The sequence below is a fragment of the Mustela erminea genome, chromosome 4 (genome assembly GCF_009829155.1).
Source record: "Mustela erminea isolate mMusErm1 chromosome 4, mMusErm1.Pri, whole genome shotgun sequence".
Lineage (NCBI taxonomy): Eukaryota > Metazoa > Chordata > Mammalia > Carnivora > Mustelidae > Mustela > Mustela erminea.
This window is the reverse complement of record NC_045617.1, coordinates 21,836,502-21,861,506: the sequence shown is the minus strand read 5'-3', so window position 1 is coordinate 21,861,506 and position 25,005 is coordinate 21,836,502. Positions and strand designations below refer to the sequence as shown.

At 41.9% G+C, this 25,005-nt stretch overlaps 1 protein-coding gene across 4 annotated transcripts in view; it reads right to left on the bottom strand.

Moving 5' to 3' along the window:
- Window positions 1–12,717: 12,717 nt before the first annotated feature.
- The window catches only part of CDK19 (cyclin dependent kinase 19), a 168,528-nt gene continuing 156,240 nt past the window's right edge, over window positions 12,718–25,005 (bottom strand). For all 4 annotated transcript variants that reach the window (XM_032338802.1, XM_032338803.1, XM_032338804.1 and 1 more), the window contains 5 exons: window positions 24,264–24,336; window positions 23,762–23,859; window positions 22,780–22,858; window positions 21,811–22,077; window positions 12,718–17,055 (listed from right to left, as the gene is read on the bottom strand). In XM_032338802.1, coding sequence (XP_032194693.1) covers window positions 16,924–17,055; window positions 21,811–22,077; window positions 22,780–22,858; window positions 23,762–23,859; window positions 24,264–24,336 — 649 coding nt within the window. In that variant the 3' untranslated portion in view covers window positions 12,718–16,923. The remainder of the gene's footprint in view (window positions 17,056–21,810; window positions 22,078–22,779; window positions 22,859–23,761; window positions 23,860–24,263; window positions 24,337–25,005) is intronic.

Genomic DNA, 25,005 nt, shown 5'->3' with positions numbered 1-25,005 from the left:
CCAGAAATTATATGAAGCAAAGCCTTCAAAGCAGCTATTATAAATATATTCAAAGAATTAATGAAAACTATGATGATGAAGATTGAAATACATACAGAGTCTTGACAGAGAAGTAGAAACTACTAAAAAGAACCAAAGGGACATTCATTTATAGCACAAAGGGCTGAGGAGGTCAACACTTCCTCTCACAGAAAAGAGAAATCTGGACAAAACTGTCAAAACATATATAACATTTTCTTTTTGAAATTGAAGATCCTTGGGCGCCTGGGTGGCTCAGTGGGTTAAGCCGCTGCCTTCGGCTCAGGTCATGATCTCAGGGTCCTGGGATCGAGTCCCGCATTGGGCTCTCTGCTGGTCAGGGAGCCTGCTTCCCTCTCTCTCTCTCTCTGCCTGCCTCTCCATCTACTTGTGATTTCTCTCTGTCAAATAAATAAATAAAATCTTTAAAAAAAAAAAAAAAAAAGAAATTGAAGATCCTTTGCTCAAACAGAAGTATAGATGGGAGCTCATCTGGTAAATGGAACAAATGAAAACACCTGCTAGTCAACAGACCACCCTCCACCCCCAGCTGAACTGGCAGCCTCCTTTGGTTCATCGGCAACACCCCCGTCAGAACCCCGGCAGTGGACCAGTACCCTGATATTTGGGAGCTCACCTCCTGTTCTTAGATCCTTTAAAGCTGAGGTTCAGGTTCTGGATTGTCTGATAGTAATCCCACCCCCACTGCCCTTGGTTTAGCTCGGGGGATGTCATTAGAACCAGCTCCCCCAGTGGTCTTTTTAGAAATCTGTGGGGACTTTTAGGGTAATTCAATGACTGGAGAGTACTGCTGGCCTGCAGTGGGGGAGAGCCAGAGTGGCTGAGCACAGTAAACTGTGCAGGCTGTGCCCCACAAGAATTGCCCTGCATCCATTGCAACTTTTAAATGTCCTCAGTCATTCATTAGGTGAATTTTATTTTTGGAGAGAAAAAGAGTGCACAAGTTGCAGGAGAGGAGCGCTAGGGGAAGGGGGGAGGAAGAGAAGCTTAAGCTGCACAGAATCCCAAGTGGGGCTCCATCTCACAACCCTGAGATCATGACCTGAGAGGAAATCCAGAGTTAGATGCTTAATGAACTGGGCCACGCAGGTACCCAAGGGCCCAAGTGAAAATTTTGTTTATAATTATTTGAACCTAGAACCAAGTTTACCTTATATGTAAACAAAAAGTATTTTTTGCATAGTTTTCATATACTGAATTGCTAGGAATGAGATTACCACATAAATCAAGGTAAGTTGTACTTTTTTGCTTATCATTAAGATTGTTTATCATTCATTTATCATTTCAGAAAGTCCCATCATTAACAGCACCATGGCTTGTGGCATTCAAGCTGCCAAGACCACACATTACATCAGCATGCATTGTCTCAGTAATTCACTGTGGCTTCTCCTGTAGTTGTGACGTTTACATATGATAAAGTATATTACTTACCATAAGTAATATACTTTATCATAAGTTACTTTTCCTTTTCTTCTCTTTTATACTACAGCTAGAGCACTAAATTGATAAATGGTTGACCTTAAACGACAAGGGTCTCTTATATACAGATTTTTTTTTTTATGCAGTACAGAGCTGCAAATGTATTTTCTCTTCCTTAGGATTCTCTTAACAATATTTTCTTTTCTGTAGCTCCATTGTAAGAATACATTATATACATCCATTGTATGATACATTAACATACAACGCATATGTTAATTGACTGTATCTTTTTTTATTTTTTAATTAGTATATAATGTATTACCAGTTTCAGGGGTACAGGTCTATGATTCATTAGTCTTATATAATACCCAGTGCCCATTATATCACATGCCCGCCTTAATGTCCATCACCCAATTACCTCATCCGTCCACCCACCTCCCCTCCAGCAGCCCTCAGTTTGTTTCCTATGATTAAGACTCTTATGATTTGTCTTGCTCTCTGGTTTCATCCTGTTTTATTTTTTCCTCTCTTCCCCTATGATCCTCTGTTTAGTTTCTTAAATTCCACATTATGAGTGAGATCATATGATAACTGTCTGTCTCTGATTTATTTTGCTTAGCACAATACCCTCTAGGTCCATCCACATTGCTGCAAATGGCAATATTTCATTTTTTTTTTTTTGGTGGCTGAGTAATATTCATATATATACATATATACAAATATTATATTTTTTCATATATATATACATATGTACATACTGGTATATATATGTCTCACATCTTCTTTATCCATTCATCTGAATCAACTGAGTATATTATTGATAAAGCTGCCAGTCAACAGTAAGCTATTAGTGGTTAAATTTTAGGGGAGTCAAAGGTTATATAGGATTTTCAACTGGGGGGTTGGTGCCCCCAAGCCCCATGTTGTTCAAGGGTCAACTGTATTTTGAAGTTATATGTATAGGCCAGTTGCCTTATCTATGAACTTCATGCTAGATAAAGGGGTGTTACATAAGTATTTCTTATAGGGGCACTGGGTGCCTTAGTTGGTCAAGCACTCTATTCTTGATTTCGGCTCAGGTCATGATCTCAGGGACATGAGATCGAACCCCGTGCTCAGGGGAGTCTTCCTGAGATTCTCTGTGTCTCTTTCCCTCTGCCCCACCCCCAATCATGTGCACTTGAAGTAAACACCAAATAAATAAAGAAAATCTCAAAAAAAAAAGGCATTTCTTATAAAATAAGTTTGTTGGACGGGACAGAGGTGAGCCACTGACCTGGACAATACTCTTGTCATGTCCATCTTCCCTCCATTCCTTTCATCCAACAGGGGGCCTAGACAAAACACAAACAAATAAGAGAAAACATAGGGTATTTCAGTTAAACGCCAAAGTGAATGATTCAGACTGGGTATCTAGGAAGAATCCTTCCAAAAGTTGTTTAATGGTAGCTGGAGTAACTTGGGAGATTTCTTGCAGATGGGACTTCAGCAGGGCTGTGATGGGGAATAAGACTGGGAGGAAGGAGAGGGGACCTACCCAAGTTTTGCACACAGGAAGAACTCAGTGCGAAAGAGAGAACAGTCCCAGCCCTGACAACATGTGGCAGACGCCAGGCAACCACAGGGAGACACAGGGCTGTTGTGTATGTCCTGTTTCCTACCTACAGTTCTGGCTCCGGGGCTTGTGGTGAGTTATGGATTTCACTGTGACAGCACTCTGATGATTGTTTATCATCTCAGCCTGCCCCTGCTGGGAAGGAATAAATGTTTCATTTCTAATTCAGAGCCACTAAAAATGGTAATATTAGAGTCATTCATTTAAATATTAAATTAAAAATAAATAAATAAATAAATAAATAAATATTAAATAAAGGTTGCAGATCCTGGTGATAATTGTAGTAGACACTCAATATGTAATAGGCTATTGCTTTGTAACAATTAACGTTTCATATAAAATTAACATTTCCAGAAACAATTCTTTGAATGTTCTATACTTGTGCCAATGGTATTGAGGCTCTGACTGGTGAGAACCCCATACGTGGATGATTTTGACTGCAGATATGGGGAAAAAAAAGAAATTGATGTTTAAAGTAAAGACTATTTATAATGTCCCAGAAGAGAACTCCAGAGATAAGGCAGTTCTAGGGCTGGTACAATGAGCAATTCAATGCAGTTCTCAAGACTACAGGCTCTTTCCACTTTTCTTTTCAGTGATCGTTGGTATTTCTCTGTGGCTTCCAAGGCTGGCTGCCTTCATGGTCTTGAGATGGTTACCACAGCTCATATTTAGAAGTCCAGAAATAGAAAATGGAATGTTGGTGTCTTGGTTATCTTTTTAAGCTTAAAACAAATTCTCCTAAAAACCCTACCTGAAAGTTTTCCCTCAAATTTTATTAGCCAGGATTGCATTACATGCCCATGCTTGAACCAGTAGCTTAGCAAAGGGAATGAGTCCAATGAGTTGGGTTTGGTCCAATCACTTGTCATCCTCTAGAGCTGAGGAGGGGCCCAGCCTCCATGGAAGGAGAAAGCAACCCTAGAAAGAGTAAACCAACAGGGCTTCTGACAGCAGGGAGGAAGCAGGGAAAGGCCAGGGAGGAGGCAACAACATTGTCTGCCACAACCAGGGATTTCTAAATTGGTTTCCGCAGAGCATTCTTTGGAGGTGCAAGAAATAAGAGGTCTTTGGTCAATTAAGTGTGGGATGGGGTGCATTAAATCATCTTCCTGGGAATTCACAATGTCATCAGCATATTAAAGGCTCTGAGAAAACCTGTAGTTCATGTTAAACCCAGAATTTCCAGATGTGTGTAAACTTTTGATGGTGAAAACCTGTGAACAACCCAACAGGAGTAGTGTTTCATGAAACGTCTGTTTGTGAGACACTGGGTTGGGTTGGCTATTGGATCCTTGTTCAGCTTTTGTAATATTTTAAGTTGGATTTAGGTGTTAATAAGTTTTATGTGTCAATGCACTTATAAGAAAATTTTAGACAGTTTTATTTTAGAATGTTTTGCTACTTTTTTAAAAAACCTTAAAAATGTTGCAAAATTCATTTGTTCCCTTCTCCAAATTAGAAAGGGTGTGGTGGCAGTGGTAGGTTGGAGACCAACTTGTTTGCTGAAACTAGATCTGGTGTAAAGATCTAGATTCTAGATCTATTGTTTTCATTCTTAGCCTCTGGAGCAAACAAAAGTTAATTCTGCTGGCCAGGGTAAGCTCCAGATAAGCTGTCCAGCCTTTCTGTTATTTTGTTTTCCCACAGAACACAGGGTCAGGAATAATCCAAAGAGACTATCCAAGTCACATGGTACATAGCCCACTCCAAGGGCAATACAACAGTTAATAGTTTCCAAAATGAGGGTATGCGGCCTCGCTTAGGTTCACTAACCACTTAGAACAGTTTCAACTTGGGAAGTTGCTTTATATGCTCAACCTGATTCTTTACGGCTCACTCACAAATGCAACTGAACGTTGATTATGTGTGTAAGGCCCTGGAATTTCAAAGGTGAACAAAACCAGAAGCATGGTCCTTGCTTTATTTAAAAAGTGCACTATCAGGGTGCCTGGGTGGCTCAGTCAATTAAGCATACGACTCTTGGCTTCAGCTCAGGTCATGATCTCACGGTTTTGAGATCAAGCCCCATGTGGGGCTTTGAGCTCAGCACGGATTCTGCTTGAAATCCTCTCTCTCCCTCTGCCCCTCCTGCTCGTGCTCTCTCTCTCCCTTTGAAATAAATGAATAAACGTTCAAAACAAGAACAAAACAACAAACAAGTGCACTATTTAGTTGATGTCAAGATACAAGTCCAAATGTTAACATGATACCAGGATAGCTAAATGATGCAGGCAACTTCACCAGAGAAGCCACCAGAGAATATTAATTAAGACTACAGGAGACACACCCTGAATTGCTGTCTAAAAACTTATTTTCCTTTGTCCAATTTTCACTGGAAATAAAGAACGTGTTACAACAAATTGTACAAGAATTTTCACATAATTTCGTTGTTGGAAGCCCCCACTTAACTAGTTCTTTGGATCATTTTCCTATGAAAGTTCCTATGAACAAGCACATAGAAATTTCAGAGGAAGGAGTAAACCAACAGAATCCACATTTACTGAGAGCCTACTACGGGCCAGGCATTCTTCTGGGCACAACACATATTAAATGATTTAATTCTTAAACTCTATGAGGTAGATGCTTTTTTTGCATCTAAGATCAGACAGGTTCAGTAACTTATCCAAGGCCACATAGCTCAAAAGAAGAAGTGCTGGGTTTCAAGCCTAAATTTGTCTTCAAAACTCATGTTCTTTCTCTCATGCCATGTTAATATGACTGATTATCACAACTCAGGGATCATTAGAGGCTATAAATGGAAATTATCCCAGTGATTTTTAAAGTAAACTTTATGCCCAACATGAAGCTCAAACTCGTGACTCTGAGATCAAGCATCCCATGCTCTGCCAACAGAGCCATGCAGGAGCCCTAGGCCTGTGATATTTCACCAGCTCAGTTTTTATGGGGTCTTTTCTGCAATGTGGTGAAAATATAATGGGAAACACCATGAAATCAAATCATGGGGACCTTTGGTGAATCGAGGTTTTTATGTTCTTGACATGAGAAATATACTTCCTTCCCCTGAAATGTCAAGTTCAGGGATTAGGTTCCCTCAAACACTTGTGAAGCTGTCACATGGGGTAACTACGAACCTCTTTGCTCCTACACCTACTGTCCTCATTGATATTCAGTGCACTGACACCACAACTGCACAGAGTTTCAAGGAAAATACACATTTTAAAAAAGGACTGTCATTAACAAAAGCTGAAGAAGACTTTGTATTTTGTGCTCAGGAAACAAAAAAAGATTTTTATATTTATGTGAGAGAATCTATTTGCTTCTCCCTAATCCTAAAGAATGAGGTTCATTTAGTACTCAAGGACCACATGGTTTCCTGGCAAGGTTAGAAGCGTTAAATAGACTTCCAAAAAAGGAATGTCAAAGGAGTCAAAGACCATGCAGAAGACAAGAGGCCCAAGCAGAGCAGGAGAGGGGAGAGAAACTGACTCATTGAAAGGAGAACCAAAATACATTTTTTTAAGGAACAAGACAGGGGCGCCTGGGTGGCTCAGTCAGTTAAGCATTCAAGTCTTGATTTCGGTTCAGGTCATGATTCAGGGTCCACAATCAGTAGGGAATCTGCTTGAAGATTCCCACCCTCTGCCCCTGCCTCCATGCTCTTTCTCTCTCTCAAATAAATTTTATTTATTTATTTATTTATTTAGTAAAAGGAGTCAAGACACTATTTTTGGCCTATCAGATTGGTACATAATTTAAAGACTGCTCATAATGAATTTTGGTAAGGCTAAGGGACAGGGACACTCACACAAATTACTGGCAAAAATAAATTAATCTAGCCTTTTTAGAAGGCAATTCGGGAGTATATGTAAGAAGAGTATGGTACAAGTCTGGAGTTCTCAAACTCTAGCATGCATCAGAATCACCTGGAGGTTCATCATAACCAAAGTGCTGTGCCCCTCCCCCAGATTCAGAAGTATGGGGGAGAGTCAGAGAATTTGCATTTCTAACAAGTTCCCCCATGATGCTAATACAGCTGGTCTAGAGAATACACTTAGAGAACTACTGGTGTAGATGGCTGGGAGTCTGGCTCTGATGCTTGTCAGTTGTGTGACCTACACAAGTTACTTAACCTCTCTCAGTTTTTTGTTTTTTGTTTTTTCATTTATTAAAAATGCGGACGACAGGGTACCTGGCTGGCTCAGTCAGTGGAGAGTGCAACTCTTGATCTTGGGATCATGAGTTTGAGCTCCATGTTGGGTGTAGAGATTACTTAAAAATAAAATCTTAAAAAAAAAAAATGGGGGCAATAAATAGTGTCTACCTCAGAGAGTTGTGAGAATTAAAAGTTAATAAATGTAAAGTGCATGTGGGAAGTACTCACACTAAATGTTAGCTCAATAAATGTTTTAATTTTGAGGGCGCCTGGGTGACTCAGTGGGTTGAGCCTCTGCCTTTGGCTCAGGTTGTGGTCTTAGGGTCCTGGGATCGAGCCCCACATTGAGCTCTCTGCTCAGCGGGGAGCCTGCTTTCCCCCTCCCACCCCCGTCTCTCTGCCTGCCTCTCTGCCTACTTGTGCTCTCTCTGTGTGTCAAATAAATAAATAAAATCTTTTAAAAAAATAAAATAAATGTTTTAATTTTTTATTAAGATTTTATTTATTTGAGAGAAAGAGAGAGAGTGCATGTGTGCACACAAGCACACACGTGCACCATCAGGGAGGTGGGGCAGAGGGAGACTCCCGAGGAGCTGGGTGCCTGATGTGGGATTCTATTCCAGGACTATGACATCAAGACCTGAGCCAAAGGCAGACACTTAGCTGACTGAGGCACCCAGGTGCCCTTCAATATGTTTTCTTAATTAAAAAGTTCATTCTTTTTGATTGGACAATTCCATCTCTAAGTATATATCTCCAGAGAAATATTTATATTACAACCTAGATGAAATAAATTTATTTAAAAATATAGCTTAATAAAATATTCTTGACTCAAGAAGAAAAAATATAGCTCCATAAACTTTAGAGTAATCCCAACTTATAATGAAAATGTTTCTCATAAAGAAAACGCTGGGGGGCACCTGGGTGGCTCAGTGGGTTAAAGCCTCTGCCTTCGGCTCAGGTCATGATCTCAGGGTCCTGGGATGGAGCCCCGTATCGGGCTCTCTGCTCAGCAGGTAGCCTGCTTCCTCCTCTCTCTGCCTGCCTCTCTGACTCCTTGTGATCTCTGTCTCTGTCAAGTAAATAAATAAAATCTTTAAAAAAGAAAGAAAGAAAGAAAGAAAGAAAGAAAGAAAGAAAGAAAGAAAGAAAGAAAGAAAGAAAGAAAACAAACGCCGGAAGTCCTCACTGGTGTCTTCTACCAAACTGTTTAAGGAAGAAATAATATAAGTATTGTACAAACTCTGTCAGACAACAGAAGAAGACATAACATTTCCCAAATAATTTTATGCGTCCTGCATAACGTTGACACTAAACTTGACCAGGGCATCACAAGATAATTAGAGACCAATATCCTTCATGAATATAGATAGAAAAATTCTTTTTTTTTAATACAAAAATTCTTAACAAAATATTAGCAAATCTGTTGTCAAAAATCGACCTTTGTGCTCTGGAGCCAAAATATGTAATGCAAAGACAGAGTTTGGGTATAAAGAGGAACAATAGCTTTATTGCTTTGCCAGGCAAAGGAGGTTGCCTTCAAAACTGCAAACCCGCCCAGAGGAAGGGGCTGGGAGTTTTACAGAGAAATACAGGATCTAGCCAGTTTGGGTAGGAATTGTGTACGTGCTGGCAGCCTCCCTTGCCATGTCTTCAGGGTGGGATCAGGTTCGCGAAACAAAAGGCTAAGATGGGAGGGGAGGTTTGCAGAAGAGAGGGAAAAGGTTATTTAAAGGTTTATGCATTTCTTTTTGAGAGAGAGAAAGAGTGTGTGCGCACACATGTGCAAGTAGCGGGGAGGAGCAGAATCTTTCTTTCTTTTTTTTTTTTTAAGATTTTATTTATTTATTTATTTGACAGACAGGGATCACAAGTAGGCAGAGAGGCAGGCAGAGAGAGAGAGAAGAGGAAGCAGGCTCCCTGCTGAGCAGAGAGCCCGATGCGGGGCTTGATCCCACTGAGCCACCCAGGCACCCCAGGAGCAGAATCTTTGAAGCAGACTCGCCAATGAGTGCGAGCCCCACTCGGGGTGCTTTATCTCACAACCATAAGATCACGATCCTAAGATCCTGACCTGAGCTGAAACCAAAAGTAGGATGCTTAACCAACTGAGGTGACTTTAAAATTGAGCTTTGCTGAAGCCTGAGTGTAGCCATTTTGATTTTGTTCCACTTTCTGCTTTTAAGCAGTTTCAAATCAAACCTAGCAAATTAGAAGAAATGGTAATACACTGTGACCAAAATCTGTATCAGTTTCCAATGTTTGTTGTAACAAATTACCACAAACTTGGGGGCTTAAAACAACAGAAACGTATTCTTTCCCAGTTCTAGAGGCCAGAAGTCTGAAATCAGTGACGGCAAGGCCACATATCCTCCAGAGGCGAAAAGACAATTCATCCTTGCCTCCTCTAGTTTCTGGTGACTAAGAGCATTCCTTGGCTTGTGGCTACATCACTCCAGTCTCTGCTTCCATCTTCACATCACCTTCTCTTTGTGTCGATCCCAGGAATGCAAGGCTGTTTTAACATCTAACAAACAGTCCATGTCCACATCCTGCATATTTCCCCTCACTTGAGCAGGGCTTGTAGAAAGGATGGAATAGTCATATTGGTGATTACATTAGATTATACAAAACCCCACTGCAACAGACCAAAGAGGAATTTTCCTGGTGGCCCTAAAGAAGCCAACCACTGTGTTTTCGAGAAGGCCACATGGCAAAGTACAGTCTCTAGGAGCTAAGAATGGCTCTCTACAGACAGACAGATCCTACAACCACAGGAGCTGAATTCTGCCAAAAACCAGTGATCTTAGAAGAGAATCCTAACCTTAGATGAGTTCAAAGTCCCAGTTGCCACCTCGAAATCTGGTGAGACCCTGAACAGAGGACCCAGTCAACATAGGACCATACTCCTTACCCTCAGAAACAGTGAGATCACAAACTTGTGTTGTGCTAAGCCAAAAAAAATTTTTTTAAGTTTATTTATTTATTTAAGTAATTTCTCCACCCAACATGGGGCTCAAACTCACAACCCCAAGGTCAAGAGTTGCATGCTCTTCTGACTGAGCCAGCCGGGAGCCCTTGGCCGAACATATCTTTTAATGTAATTCATCATATTAACAGCATAAAGGAGAAAAATCATACAATAATCTCATATGCAGGAAAGGCACTTAACAAAGTTCAGCACCTGTTTGTGATTAAAACTCTTGTCAAAACAGAAGTAGAAGGAAACTTCCTCCATTTGATTTAGGGCATCTATGAGAAACCTTTATCTAACATCATACATAGTGGTGAAATATAGAATAGTTTCTCTCTAAGACTGAGAACATTACAATGTGTTCACTCATACCAGTTCCAGTCAACATTGTATGGGACCTGCTATCCCATGCATTTAGGCAAGAAAAATAAATAAAATTCCTTTAAATCAGGGAGGAAGCAGTACAACTGTCTTTATTCACAGATGACATGATTGTAAACCTAAGGGAATCCTCTCATATTAGAACAGTGAAATTGGCAATGTTGCAACAGGATATCAAGGCAATATGCAAAACCTGATTGTATTTCTCTATATAGCAACAAATAATTACAAAGTGAAATTTCACCCCTCAAAAATTCTACCTTCCATAGAACACTAGAGAACAATTGGCCATGTTCTTTGCAACTTTGTAACAAGGATTGCCTTTTCTCCAGTTTCCAATTACCTGTTCCTCATTTCCATCTGCGATCTCATCAGAATGGCCTTTATGTCCATATGTCTACCAACACTCTGTTCATGATTACTGTTGTGTTCCCTAAGAAGACGGAAGCTCTCTCTCCCGCTCTCCTCTTTTCTTTCTGAGCCCTCATCCAAACTGCCTCTAACATTTCTCATTTCTGCCATGCACCTCAGACTCCTCCAGCCTCCCGTTATCCCCCAGTTTCAAAGCTGCTGCCACACTTTTAGGTACTTGTTACAGCAGCAGCCCATTTCTTGGTACCAAAATCTGTATTAGTCTGCATGAACTGCTGTGACAAAATACCATAGACTAGGTGACTTCAACAACAGAAATTTATTTTCTCACGGCTCTGGAGGCTGGGAAGTCCAAGATCAAGGGCTGGCAGGGTTTGGTTTCTGGTGAAGGCTATCTTCCTGGCTTGCAGATGACAGCCCTTCTTCTGTGTCCTCACATGGTAGGGAGAAAAGGCTGTGGGGAGAAGGAAGAGAAAGTCGGGGAGGGAGGGCGCAAGGTAAAAAGGAGAGGGAAGAAAGCTCTCTGCTATCTTTTCTTACAAGGAAATTAATATGATTAGATCTGGGTTCTGTCCCCCCCCCCCATCACAGTCTTATCCTTATGACTTCATTTAACTATAATTACTTTGATAAAGGCCATGTCCAAATATAGCCACAAATACAGAGGATAAGGGACACATTTGGTTCATAATAGCATCTTGATGTGAAAAAATTCAGTAGTATTTTCTGAAAAAAAAAAAAAAAATCTAAGCAGCAGAAAGTCTGAAAAAGCAGAATGTACCTAATACATCTTAATGTTGTAAGTCAGTATTTTCATCTCTTTCCCTTATATTCTCTCATTGATAACAAATGAACAAATGTTTCTGATGGGCATGTGTTTTGCTGGTCCAAGATGGCTTTCTACTGCCTGAGAGGTAAAAATGATGCTATTTGAGGTGTTAAAATGGAATATGATGCAGGAATCCTATGTCAAGGTAATAAAAAAAAAATGATGCGAATGACTTGCCCTATTAATTGTTCTGTGTTGGGGATCATGACAGATGCTGGGAGTGCAGGAGGAGTAAAACCCAGGGGGCTGCCCGCGAAGAACTTACAGTTGGCCAAGGACACAGACCTGTCCTTTCAAAGTGATTTCCCCAGGAGTGGTAAGGGGCTTGTGCTGTCGTCCACATTCTCTTATTCAGGTGGCTGGTTAGAAAGGCACCTATGGTCAAAGAATAGTCTTCCAAGGGAAGCTCTACTCTCCAAATAGCACCGTATTGAATATACATATGGTCTGTGCCAAGCTGTGAAGCGTGGACATGTGCAGTATCTATTTTAAATAGAAATGCAAGTTTTGTGTTTGTGCCCCTTAAACATTCTTCAATTCACTCCATGATGCCCTTGACTTTTGGAGTAACCATGTTAGGTTCATCAAATAAATTATAAGGGATATCCCGGTAAAAAAAAAAGAGCGTTCTTGTAAAAAGAAGTAGAACCCATTGCCTCTCTACCCACAAAATGCCGCGTATTTGTTTTTTTCTAAAAGGCCATTCTCATCTTCCTTTTTTAATAAAAAGGATGTTTTCCTGAGAAATGTTTTAAAAAATGTGATTTTGGTTCGGAGGCATATGTAAGCAGTGTGTCTGTGGTTTTGTGACATCATAAGCATCCTGAATAAAATAACATATTGCAACTTCCAGGGAGACTTTGCATCTCTGCAGGACAAGTTTCATCTGAAAAGCTTCTAGGCATGCAGATAAAATTTTGACACTAAAACTTATTCACAGTCTTCCTAGACTCAAAAAATCCACCAAGAAACAAAGTCAATTAAATTTTATTACAACCAAGAATATAAAATAAATGCAATGTAATTTATTTTAGCTTTAACAGTCATCTCAAGAAGGGTGTCAGGACAACTCAAATGCGGGGAAACACTCTGGACTCCAAAGTGGCTGCTCTCCTGCCCCCCACGGAGCTCACTTGCTGGGGGGACAGCTGGCTCTGAGTGCACACCTCGCCGCAGAGTGTGGGAAGCGTACGCGGTCATCTCTATAATCATAGAAAGAGGGGTGCGTGCAGAAAATGGCTGAAAGAAGAGACAAAGACAGGTACACTTCACAAACAGGAATTATGGGAGATACAAACTAGGCAGTTGAGAAAGGATATACTACATAACATATATAAAAAGTACTTTAAATTGCTGTTAAAAAGGACATCTTCAGTCCAGATTTTGTGTAATACTTTTAGTGTCTACACAGACAAATCTTTAAAAAAATTAAATAGTATTAATTTACTAAATATTTAGGAGATAACAGTGCATTAAGGATTTTTTTCAATATAATACATACATATCACTCCTTTGCAGTGATAGCACAGAAGAGTAAGTATGGCCTTAGGTACAACACATTTCTTTAAAAAATCCTAAAACAATGAACTTTGCTTTATGGTATCTGTGACTACTCTTGAAGATGATGGGGCCTAAACTGCTAGGTTTGATATAAAATGTTACTTAATCCTTGAATCCTTCGAGCCTCCTTCAGGCTAACTGCTGTCTTAGTGCCTTTCTCCATTCCCTTGAAAGATATCACCGGAGAGTTAAGGATTTCCAATTTTCCTAGAATTTTTCCTTCATTGTATAGTGTCTGCCACATCGTTTTATTCAAAAGCAGATTAAGCTGCAAATCTTTTTGCCCGATGATTTTTCCTATTCCCTGGAGCAGAGAAAACAGCTTCGTTTCAGAGGCATCCACCCAGCAGCGGCTTCACCATGAGTGAGGCAGTGAACATGGAGGTAAACGTCGTCCCTTTCCATTCTTCAATGTCAATTAGGTTCACAAGAGCGAAAGAGTAGTGCAGAAGGCCAAAATTCTAAGTACTAAAGTTTTAAAACCACACAGATATAAAAATATACATGCCCTTGGTTTTTGTATGTTACTGCACGACCTACTATCATCACAAAGATTGCTTCAGCCTCGTAGAACCTTACCCTGGAGCTGGCTCTCCTGAAACTAGAATCCCTTTTCCCAAACACACAGCTCACCACCAGAAAGCTAATTGGAAACTGATTTGTAATATGGAGGGCAGAGAACCTTCACTTGTATTCCTTCCTTCCTTTCAAATAACCTCCCTCTGTTTGGGTATTCTCATGGCTTGGGGGAGGGGGACTCCCTGCGTTCTCAGGGAACAAGACAGTAATGCGTCTTCGTCTTCGAAAAGAAATGAGGTCATTTGGGGACTACAAAGGTAAATTTTAACCTCAAAAGGCGTCACAGAGCTCCCTCAAGGTCCCACAGTTTAGGGTCCATAAGAATGTTAAAGGCTTTGTTCCCGTTTGCAGGGAAAAGGAAATCATGAGTCTAAATTATTTCAAGGGTACTGGGTCGAACTGGCACCCCCAACTCTGAGGCAAGAACGGGAAGAAAAGGGCCAGTACCAGCACAGTGACCAGAATAATGCGGGCATCTGCCTGTATCCTGGAGAACACCATGGACTAGAAAAACGGATGGTACCCCTCACGGATTCTGCATCAGTTCTGCCAATAAACTTAGCTATCTGCAAGGAAAGCAGGGTACTCCTGTGATTACATAAGCACGTATCACAAGAACAGTATATCAAAGTTGCTTATAAAGTATGAAGGGGCATGGTATTTTGGTCTACACCCATAGGTGGGCTTTCCTCTTATTAACTCTAAGTGCCCCCCGCCCCAGGGCAGCCACGGAGCTTCTGTTTTCCCTGTAATTTCCCACAACCACTTCAGAAGTGCATTCTGCTTATAAGGGCCACCAACTGTTGTTGAGAGGCTGCTGTGAACATTTCAAAGCCACATTAATGCCTGTTGTGATATTTAATCGCTGGCCTTCTCTAAGGTCGATAGAAATCTCTCGATAACACTATCACACAGCAGCTTTGGAAATGATAACCCTAACCAAGTGAGTTTAGAAGTAAACAAAAGGACCCTCATACTCTTATAAGCCAGTCCTCTCATCCCAGGAGAACTTGCGGTTGTGGAATGGATCCTAAGCTCCTTAAGGACAGGAAGTATGTCTTGCCCTTTGAGTCTCCCAGCCGGAATGGCCCTGGGCACATGGTGATGGTGCAGCAAGCAGCTGATGGCCAATAACTCTGGACAGTGAGGCTTCAGGGCACAGGAAAGAATTTTATACAGGCAGCTATGTTATGCAAAGGGCTATTAATTTCCCATTTAAAAAAAAAACGGAAGGGGTGAATTACCATTGAGACAATCAGAAAATTCCTTCCAATGGAACATGCCAACTGCTTCATCTTCCATGTTCATGAGTGTCACTATATAGCTTCTATTATTAATAAGCATTATTATGCTGAGATCAGTAAGGTCCTTGCTGGCTACAGTATCACATTAATAGTGCAAAATGTATACTGGCTTCTGTCTAAAATCTTATTTGTGTATGGACCCAGAGTATCATAACCAGGTAGATAAGTTCACAAATAGTTTTAAAAAAATGCATATAGCTTGCATATACAACAATCAGCTATTTCTTCTAGCTCAAGAAAACATTTAAAACAAGGCTGGTGCTGCTAGTAGCATTCAGAAGAACACAAATTTCTTGCCCCTTACATTACAATGGGAGCTCTAAGTCTTTACATTTCCTGTGACTCTGGGAAGTGAGGGGCTCCTTTCCCTGGCTGAGAAAGAACTCAGCCTCTAATTCATAGATCCTGGAAATGTATAGTCGTGTATACTATCTGCCCACAGTTTTTTAGGCACAATTATTAAGTTTTCTCCTAGGGGCAAAGAAAGCATTCAGTGCAATGAAAAGATTCTTGATAGAATTAAGTTTCAGTTAACAACAGCAAAATTATGCATACATAATACATCCTCGAAACATGAATAAAACCTAAATTTTTAACATGCTTTAAAAATAGTCACTCTATGTCTAATGCAAATATGAATGGAGAACACTGCTCTTTATTTTAGAAGCAGGCTAAGTTGCAAATGAATTTGCAGGCTTCTGTTTGAGTACTCTTGATTATGTAAGAAAGTTACTCAAGCTAACCCCCAACGTGAAGAAACCAACAGTTCTTTAGAGAAGCCAACTTTATGTACAATACACACCAAAAGCTTTTCCTTCAAAGGTAAGTAACACATCATTTGATCGATGTTACTCCTTAAAGAAACCCTAGTGCAGTTAATACTCTCTTCTGCTTTCTGGTGTGGGGCACCAGAGGGCTGCAGTTCTTCAAAGCTCTTGAAACCCTTTTTAAGGTAGACTTAGCTACGTGACGGTTAAGTGAGAATTCTTCAGTACTGAATACTCTTCAGAACAAGGTGATTCTGGGAACTACGTTCCATATGAATGATTGATTATATAAAAACTAGCACATACTTCAGTTCTTCGTAGCATAAAGCATAGTAACTGTAAAGATCTAGGCTGTTTTTGGTTGTAGGTTCCCTCAGTCCCACCATTTGTCTTTTTTTTTTTTTTAAGACCTTCCCTGAAACTAGATAAATAAAAACGTAATAGTAAAGTACTTTGGGACAGTAACAGTTCCTGTTTAAGACTTCCATGAGCAAAACAGTCATATTCTGTGAAAACAACGTAGTGCTTTAAAAGGTGCATTTTTACCTGTGTCGCTAGAGCAGTTCATGACATATAAAACTATACACCGCTGGAGTCCTGTTTCTAAAACATTAAAATCCCATTAAAAGAGCTTTGAAAAGATAAATCATAGTGATTGCTACAGCATGAGAAAGGTGCACCAGGAAATCCTTCCAAAAAATGCTGAAGGTTACAGAAGTGAAGTGCTAGGATTAGATCAGACGCTGGAGGAGAGTCGCAGTGGAACACATGCGGGGACAGGGTGCTGCGGAGACTTCACAAAAATCTTCTTGAAGTCCATTAAGAAGACACATCAGTTAGTCCTGTAAAAGTCAGGATGGAGTCTTCCTCCTAAGTGGAGGAGTTTGAGACGGCATCATCGATTGCATTTTTTTGGTTCTTTTCAATGCGGACATCATATTGCTGGAGTCTGCGCCCTGGGCCGCGGTCAGTAGCGGTGGCCCGGGTGAGACGGGTGGTACTGCGCGCTCTGCTGGGACGAGGACGAGTAGCCGAGGGTGCTCTGGGACTGAGAGGATCCCTGAACGCTGCTTTGGTAATTCAGGCGAGAACTGGAGTGCTGGTGGGAAGGAAAGGGAGAAAGGGAGTCACTGGGGGAGGCAGAGAATGGCTCAGGGTGTTCATCCCGACAGCACGGGCTCCTGCTTCAGATCCACGGTAGCGCACAGCGGACATAAGCTCGTTAATACATTTTGCGTATTTGAACCCACGGCCTCCACCACTGGGACAACCTGTTTTGGCAGGCATGGAAGTGTGTGGCTGGATTTCTTTGGGGCATAAACCGCAGTGGCAAAGAAAGGCAGAGGGGAAACGCAGGCTGACCCCTGCTCTTGATACTAACTCTGCTTAGCTGTTCTTTGTGTGACTGAGATTTGCAAACAAGAATGATCAATCTGGCACTGAATTAGTGGTATTCATAATGTATCTGGATGTGCTGTTAATGTCCTCATAAGAAACAACAAAGTGATGATTAAGAAGTCATTTCTAGAGGCACCTGGGTGGCTTAGTGGTTAAGCGGCTGCCTTCGGCTCAGGTCCTGATCTCAGGGTCCTGGGATAGAGCCCCACATCAGGCTCCCCGCTCAGCGGGAAGCCTGCTTCTTTTTCTCCCACTCCTCCTCTTGTATTCCCTCTCTCACTCTCTCTCTCTCTGTCCAATAAATAAAGAAAATCTTAAAAAAAAAAAAAAAGTCATTTCTAGAGAAGAGAATTTGCAGAGGTGGCGGCTACAGTGGCCTCAGCAGCACCACCCATAGGACAAAACGCAGCAGGGTGGGCGGGATACGGCAGCAAGAAGTGCGTTGTATAAACCTCAGGGAACATTTAGAATGAAAAAAAAAAAAATAGTTCATGCATGAGAATGCCCTCAAGAGAAAGCAGAAACAAATGATTTCAATTCAATGTTTTTTTATCACCTTAAATGAAACATTCATCTTCATGGTACCAAGAGCAAATACGAAAAGTATGTTTAAAAAACCATCTATAGGGGCACCTGGGTGGCTCAGTCAGTTAAGTGGCTGCCTTCAGCTCAGGTCATGATCCCAGGGTCCTGGGATCGTACTCCCTGCTCCACGGAAAGCCTGCTTCTCCGTCTCCCCCTGCCTGCTGCTCTGCCTACTTGTGCTCTCCCCCTCTATCTCTCTGTCAAATAAATAAATAAAAACCTTTAAAATAAAAAATAAAAAATCCTCTATAGAATAAGAACACCTGTCTAGTTAAAGATAAGCATAGCTGGAACCAGTGTCTTTAGCTAAGCTCGGAAGGCTGGTTTTTCCCAGGAGCAAAGTGGGAAAGAGCTTACTAATAAAACCATTACTCAGAGTTAAAAATGTAAATGACCTTGTGGTGGCACTGAGGGTTTAAGGAAAGACATATCAGCAGGGTCCCCCCGCTCAGTGTGCAAAGGCTGCCAAACCGAACTTGGAACATCTGGTCTAAGACAGCAGGGCCAGAAGATAGTCTTGGTGAAAAACAGCTCTGCCTGGCTTCTTCTCTGTTACAGAACTCTGGCTAGTTGCAGAGAGCAAGATGGAGTCACTCATGTCAAGCAGCCACTAAGGGGCCCGCAGCTACCAGATACTGCCAAACCCAGCACCAGCTGACGACACTGCAGAACTCAATCACCAGAGGCAGGGGAGGCTGGCAGGGGCCCAAGACTTACTAAATCCCTCTAAAAGGGGAGAATTTCTTCAGCACACTGTCCCACTCCTCAGACACCGACCCCTCTATGCCCGACCACTTCAAAAAGACACCTGCAGCCAAAGGCTCTGCCCAACGGATCTCTGAACAGAACTGAGTGCCGAGAGCGGCCCCGGACTGGACCGAGACCTCCTCTCAACCGCGCACCCCCAGAACTGACTTCTGGTTTGGTTCGCTAACTTCCTACCCTCTATTCTACCTCGTTTGTTGTGTGACTTGTCTTACGTTCTGCTCTGTGTGCCATGTGAGGAGCGAAGGCAATCGTGTGGTGAAAAGTCACCGAGTCTGGAATCCTGCATCTGGTTTACAATGATGTGAATCCTGCTTTGTGAGTGAATAAAGCCGACATCGCGGAAAGACGCAACTTGTGCCTGCGCCTTCCTGGCGTGCTCATCACGCTAGATGTGTTAGTGTAAGAAGCCTTTCAGGCTTCCAGATTCCCATGTTTTATTTTTAAGTTTATTATGAAAAACATGTTCTTTGCACTCACAATTGCTAGGCTGGCTATGATCACTTTACTTTAGCAGATTAGATTCAGCACGAAGGTTCCTCCACACTCGGCAAAGAACAAACGTGTTGAAATGTGAGTCACGCGTAGGTGCAAGGGGCCCTGCCACCTCCACAGCGCACAACCTCTCCAGCTGAGGCGCTGCAATATCTGCCCGTTCCATAGATCACGCTGTTTTATTTTTAAGTGGATAGCGTAGTATTGGAGAAAGAAAAGCAGCTTAAAGAATTCTTGGATTTAAAAGGAATACAGTAGGGTAGTAATCTGTCCGTAATGGACTATTCTCAGGTGAATATAATACAGTCCAAGACACAAAGATGAACCAGTTATAAGAAAGGTTTGGTGCTCCCATAATAGGAATAAACTACTGTTGGGGCAAAACAGAATTTATAATAAAATTCAAATATGTTCATGACTATTACCCAAATAGCAAGCTGTTTTCAGTACATCAAAATGAAGCCTCGATTCGTTTCATTGTGTTTAGAGAAGAAAACCACAGGCCCAAATGGTGTCACTTAGGCCAAATCACCAAACCAGAGCTTAATACCAAAGATAACTGCAGTTTCAACTTTCCCCAGAAATGTAGTTTACCAGGTCAGCCAGGAAATTTTCTGATGGGTGCCAAAGAGTCTGCCACCTGGGCCTCTCTATTCCCCCAAAGGAACAGGAGGTAATTTGCATGTAAGACCACCCCCACCCCCCCCCACCCCCACCCCCCCCACCCCCGCACTCTCTCCCGCTAAGGGAAAGTGACCCAGCCCAGACAATCTTTTCTACTCTTTACCTACTCACTCTCTTACTCCGCCTTCCTTCCTAGAAAAACCTTCCATTTTATACAACTCCTAGGAGCTCCTCTCGACTTGCTAGATGGGATGCTGCCAAATTTACAGATCATTTAATAAAGCCAATTCGATCTTCAAACATACTCTATGGAATTTTGTTTTTAGCCTGTGGAACCAGTGTCAGTGCTAGTGTGTACCCCACTGCTTGCACGGACTCTTCCAAAAGAAGTTTTCAGAGAAGACGTTGTGTGATAACACCTTCATTTGTACATATATTCAAAAATGTAAAGCCGGTTGAGGGAGCTATTTATTATGTCTTTCTCATTAATGTTTCTCTTGATTCCCATTCCTTATTAGTGAGTTTATGGCTCCCTTGCCTGAGGGTTTTGGTTTTTTAATCTCCATCTTCTTTTTCCTCTTCCACCAGAACCCTGAGAGTCTTTTTTTTTTTTTTTTTTTTAGTTTTAAGGGTGTTTTTTTCTCCCCACCCCACCCCCCTAGATCTTATACTTTCCTTAAAAATGAGGACTTTAAAAAAAAACAAAGAAAAAAAATGAGGGTTTTGTGGGTTTTTTGTTTTTCATTTTTGCAGTGTTCCCTATGGTTTTCACAGGTATTTTTACCTCCCTCTTCCCAAATACTAATTATCCTTAGACTTTTTTCCCTTTAATTTCCCAAATTAGTAGTACCATCTGTAGAGGCCACTTCTTTAGACAATAGGCTCGAGCAATGGGAACTTGATCAAGGCAAAAGGGCCCACAGCAACCCCCTGGCTGAACACAGGCCCCTCAGGGGACCCACCTCAAGGAACCACAGACCCCAACTGATCAGTGCGCTACTTACAACCAGGCACAGTTAGCGAACAAAAGGAGAATTCCATAGTCACCATACCTCCTCACCTTCCCGCTTTTAACTACAGCCCCTGACCCACCGCCTCCTGGCACACTGCCTCTCCTGCGCTGTCCTCCACGGCTCCCTGGTGGTAGACTCAGTCCACTTCTATCTCCTTTGCTACCCTTTCACCGCCAGGACCACCAGCTGCCACTGGTTTCCAGCCATCCCTGCCCCACACTTGGGAGCCCCCCTCCCATCGAGAGAGACACCACATTTCGACAGATACCACACAACTGTAGGGTGTTTTTTATCTTCATAATAAAAAGTATCTTCAATTCTCAGAAATACTTCCAGTGTGACCTTAACAGTGATTTCTGGAAAGTCTCAATCTTAATCCCTTTCTATGCTTACATGGCTACTTACGGATTATTTCCTCTCAGTGACAGCAAATCTTTCTCAAGTATGCAGCGTATTTTGTCCAAAATAAGCCACCGCTCCTCTCTCTCAGTTGCTTATCTAGTTATCTTTTTCTGACCCAAAGCTGACAGGCAGCTAGAAGGATAATAGAAGAGATTTTCTTTGAGGAGGGAAACGCCTGCCTCAGCTTCCCTCCTCAGGAAGGCAGGGAAAACAAGGCAAGAATGAAATGTTTTGCAATTACATGAAATATGACCAAAATGTTCATTTTCATATAATGACCTAGAAATAGGATTGTAGCATTTGTACAGTCGAACTTTAGAGTTAGGTACTACATAAATCTAAATTGACTTCTGGGTTGCCTGGGTGGCTCAGTCCGCTGAGTGTCAGCTTTGGCGCAGGTCCACATTCTGGAGTCCTGCGATCCAGCCCCTCTGTGGGGTTTCCCACCTGCTTCTCCCTCTCCCTCTGCCTCTCCCCATTGCTCAGGTTCTCGCTTGTGCTCGCCCTTTAAAAAAAAATCCTACTTCCCATTTCACAAAACGTACGGCCGTTAAAAAAACCAAGTTGAGTACCTGATAATCTGAGGGCAGAACAGGCCCGCCTGAGTTTGCGCCCGAGGGCCCCAGGCGGGGCTTCTTGTTCGCAGGCACCTGACTGAGGCCCGAGTCCTGACTGTGCTGCAGGCCGGGCCCCGCACCCCCGGTGCCCGTCCCAGCCCCGCCCGCAGTCCCATTGGTCTGCGTGCTGTTCTGCTGCGGTGGGGGCGCCTGTGGGGGGGCTGCCGCCTGCTGGGGGGGCGCTGTGGGCTGCTGATGTTGGTTCTGTTGCTGCTGCTGATTCTTGGAAGAAAGAGAAACAGGTCAACTCGGTATGGAACCACATTAACAGGATGGTACTTTCTTTTCCTTTTCCTTTTCTTTGTAACAGGACATCACTTTGAGAACTTGATAACACGCACGTGACTGCCCACCGAGCTGGACTAGGTGAGACACGCAAGTACTGCAGCTGGCGACGCAGCATCCCCAAAGGTCAAGAGTCCCAAGCCCCGAGCGGGATTCAGTCTCTGAAGTTCATTTAGGATTGCGCAGTCATCTTCCACCCCAGTCCCAGACACCCCACTGGAGAGCATGCGGCACCCAGGAAGTAGTTCTGCACTCTTGGAGCGGTAATGGTCTCCATCATGAGTTTGGAAAAGCAGAGGAATAGGGGGATGGCCTGATATATTCGATTACCAGCTAAGAGAAAGATGCTTTGAAAGCAGGCGGCACAAAGCGATGGTGATGACACCCAACAAACAGAACGCACAATAAAGAATTGGGGAATAAAACAGGCTCTAAAACAAATCAGAGGTTCATTTATCTGTAAACTTACTATATTTCAAATCACAAAGTACAGCTGCAATCACTTAATTAAAGTGATGTAATTAATACATACTTAATTAAAGGCAGTTAAATACACAGGAATCATTAAATTATACTTCCCTAAATTCTTTCTGCCTCCTTTACTCTCTGGACGTGAAGCATATACTGTGTAGCTTATACCTTGTCACCTTTCTCTTCAGGTTCATCTTCGTTAAGGAATTCTCGTTTGGGGTACGGAATCTGGCAGCCAGCAAACACACTACAAAATCATTAAAAAAAAAAAAAAAAAGAATATACATCATGGCCTACAGTCTACAGTATCAGTGATCTTGTTAACTTGAAATTCCACTTTTTTTCTTAACATATTTCCCACTCTTCATCTATAACTACTATTTGCTAGATGCCTCCCAAGATAATTCAAGCAAATCAGAAAAGAAATTGTGGTGTGCCTGGGTGGCTCAGTCAGTTAAGCTCCAACTTTTCATTTTGGCTCAGGTCATGATCTCAGGGTCGTGGGATTGAGCCCTGTATTGGGCTCCGACCATGCTGGGCGTGGAGCCTGCTTAAGATTCTCTCTCCCCTTCCGGCCCGCCCTCCCCTTTCTCCCTCTCTTAAAAAACAAAACAAAACAAAAAAAGACTTCATTGTCTACATTTTTAAAATATTTATTTATTTGAGAGAGACAGAGATAGTGAGAGCGAGCATAAGTTGGAGGAGGAGGAGAACTCAGGCTCCACACTGAGCAAGGAGCCAGATACGGGGCTCGATCTCAGGACACCGAAATCACAACCTGAGCCAAAGACAGATGCTTAACCGACTGAGCCATTCAGGCGCCCCTGTTGTCTACGTTTTATACCCAATTGTATAAACTCATCTGGCTGAACTCATCTGGCTGACTGATCTAAAAGTCCCACCTGTTCTCAGCTTGAGCTTTTTTCTGTAATACCAAATAACGGTGAACCCTAAAACACTTGTTTTCATTCACACCTCTCTATTGCTTTGCCTGTTTCAGAATACACGCCCTTTCTCTTGAGGACTTTTTCTCCAAGGCAGTATTCATGGAGAACTTCCGTAAGGCTGCGGTAAAGTGTTCTCTGACTTTCAGCCATCATCGAATACCCTCAACCTGGAGCAGAGGACACAGAAAATGTAGGATACATACTCTAATGTTGGCAAGGGGTCCTCCTGAAAATAGGGATCCTGCAGAGCTTGCTCCGAGGTAATTCTCTTGGTGGGATCCATAGTAAGGAGTTTCTGAAGCTAGAGTAACACATAAGAAATTGATAGCAAGTGGAAAGATCACTTATAAGTCAATGTGTTGACTTTTGTATAAATGTCTAGCAGGATAAATATCAAACACCATTTTGTGGAGCTCACCACGCTATTAATATGCTAGATGCATGTATGTGAGATTGGCAGAAATCATTAGTGTTAAAGCCCTTTAAGAATGTAATTTTTTTTTTCCTGCTGATAAATCGCTGGAAAAAATTAAGTCTAGAAGTCAAGGGGGACATCTCAAAAGAAAAATGTTTAACTTTGCCTCAACATCCACCAATTTCTTTTCTTTCTAAAGAGGAGGAGTAGCTAGACAATTCCGTGGTGAATGGAACGAGGTGGGCTTGTGCCACGGACCCGAAGTCCCCGTCTGGAAGACAGGCACCTACCAAGAGGAACACTTTGCTGTCAGGCTTGACCTTGTGTTTCTCCATGTACTTTATGAGGCTACTGTTGGCGTACCTGCAAAGACATGACAATGACACATCACTGGGAACACTCACACATTTCATAAAATGTGTATTACTGAAGTACAGTTTACACAATTTGTATTTTTTAATGGAAAGCTCCCAGATTGGTTTTCCTATAAGGCACATGTTTAGACCACTGTTTTTTTCTGATTAATCAAAGAACACATAACCAAATATTGGTTATGTGTGAAGAAGCAGAAATTGATAAACAGCCCACATAAGAGTTTCTATTGTTACGATGGCTTTGGAAAACAATTATACATTAACCATTAGAGTTGAAAATGTGGACGACCTAAAATCTAGCAATTCCTCTCCTGGGTACATACTCTAAGAGATTCCTTTGTGCATGGATATCACAGGAGACATGAAAAAGAATGTTCTTAGCAGCATATCTATAGCAGAAAACACGTAAATAATACAAATGTCTACCAACTAAAGAATGACTACATTGTTTTATATTCACAGAATGGAATGTTACACAATAGTAAAAATGAATACAGAGGCTGAGTGGGGAATAAAAGCAAATAAAAACAGACTATAATATAATTTATATAAAGTTCAAAGATATCTTAAACTGGAACAATAATCCATTTAGAGATACAAACATCTGTGGCAAAACCAGAATAAAAAACATGGAATGAACAGGAAGGCAGGGTCGAGG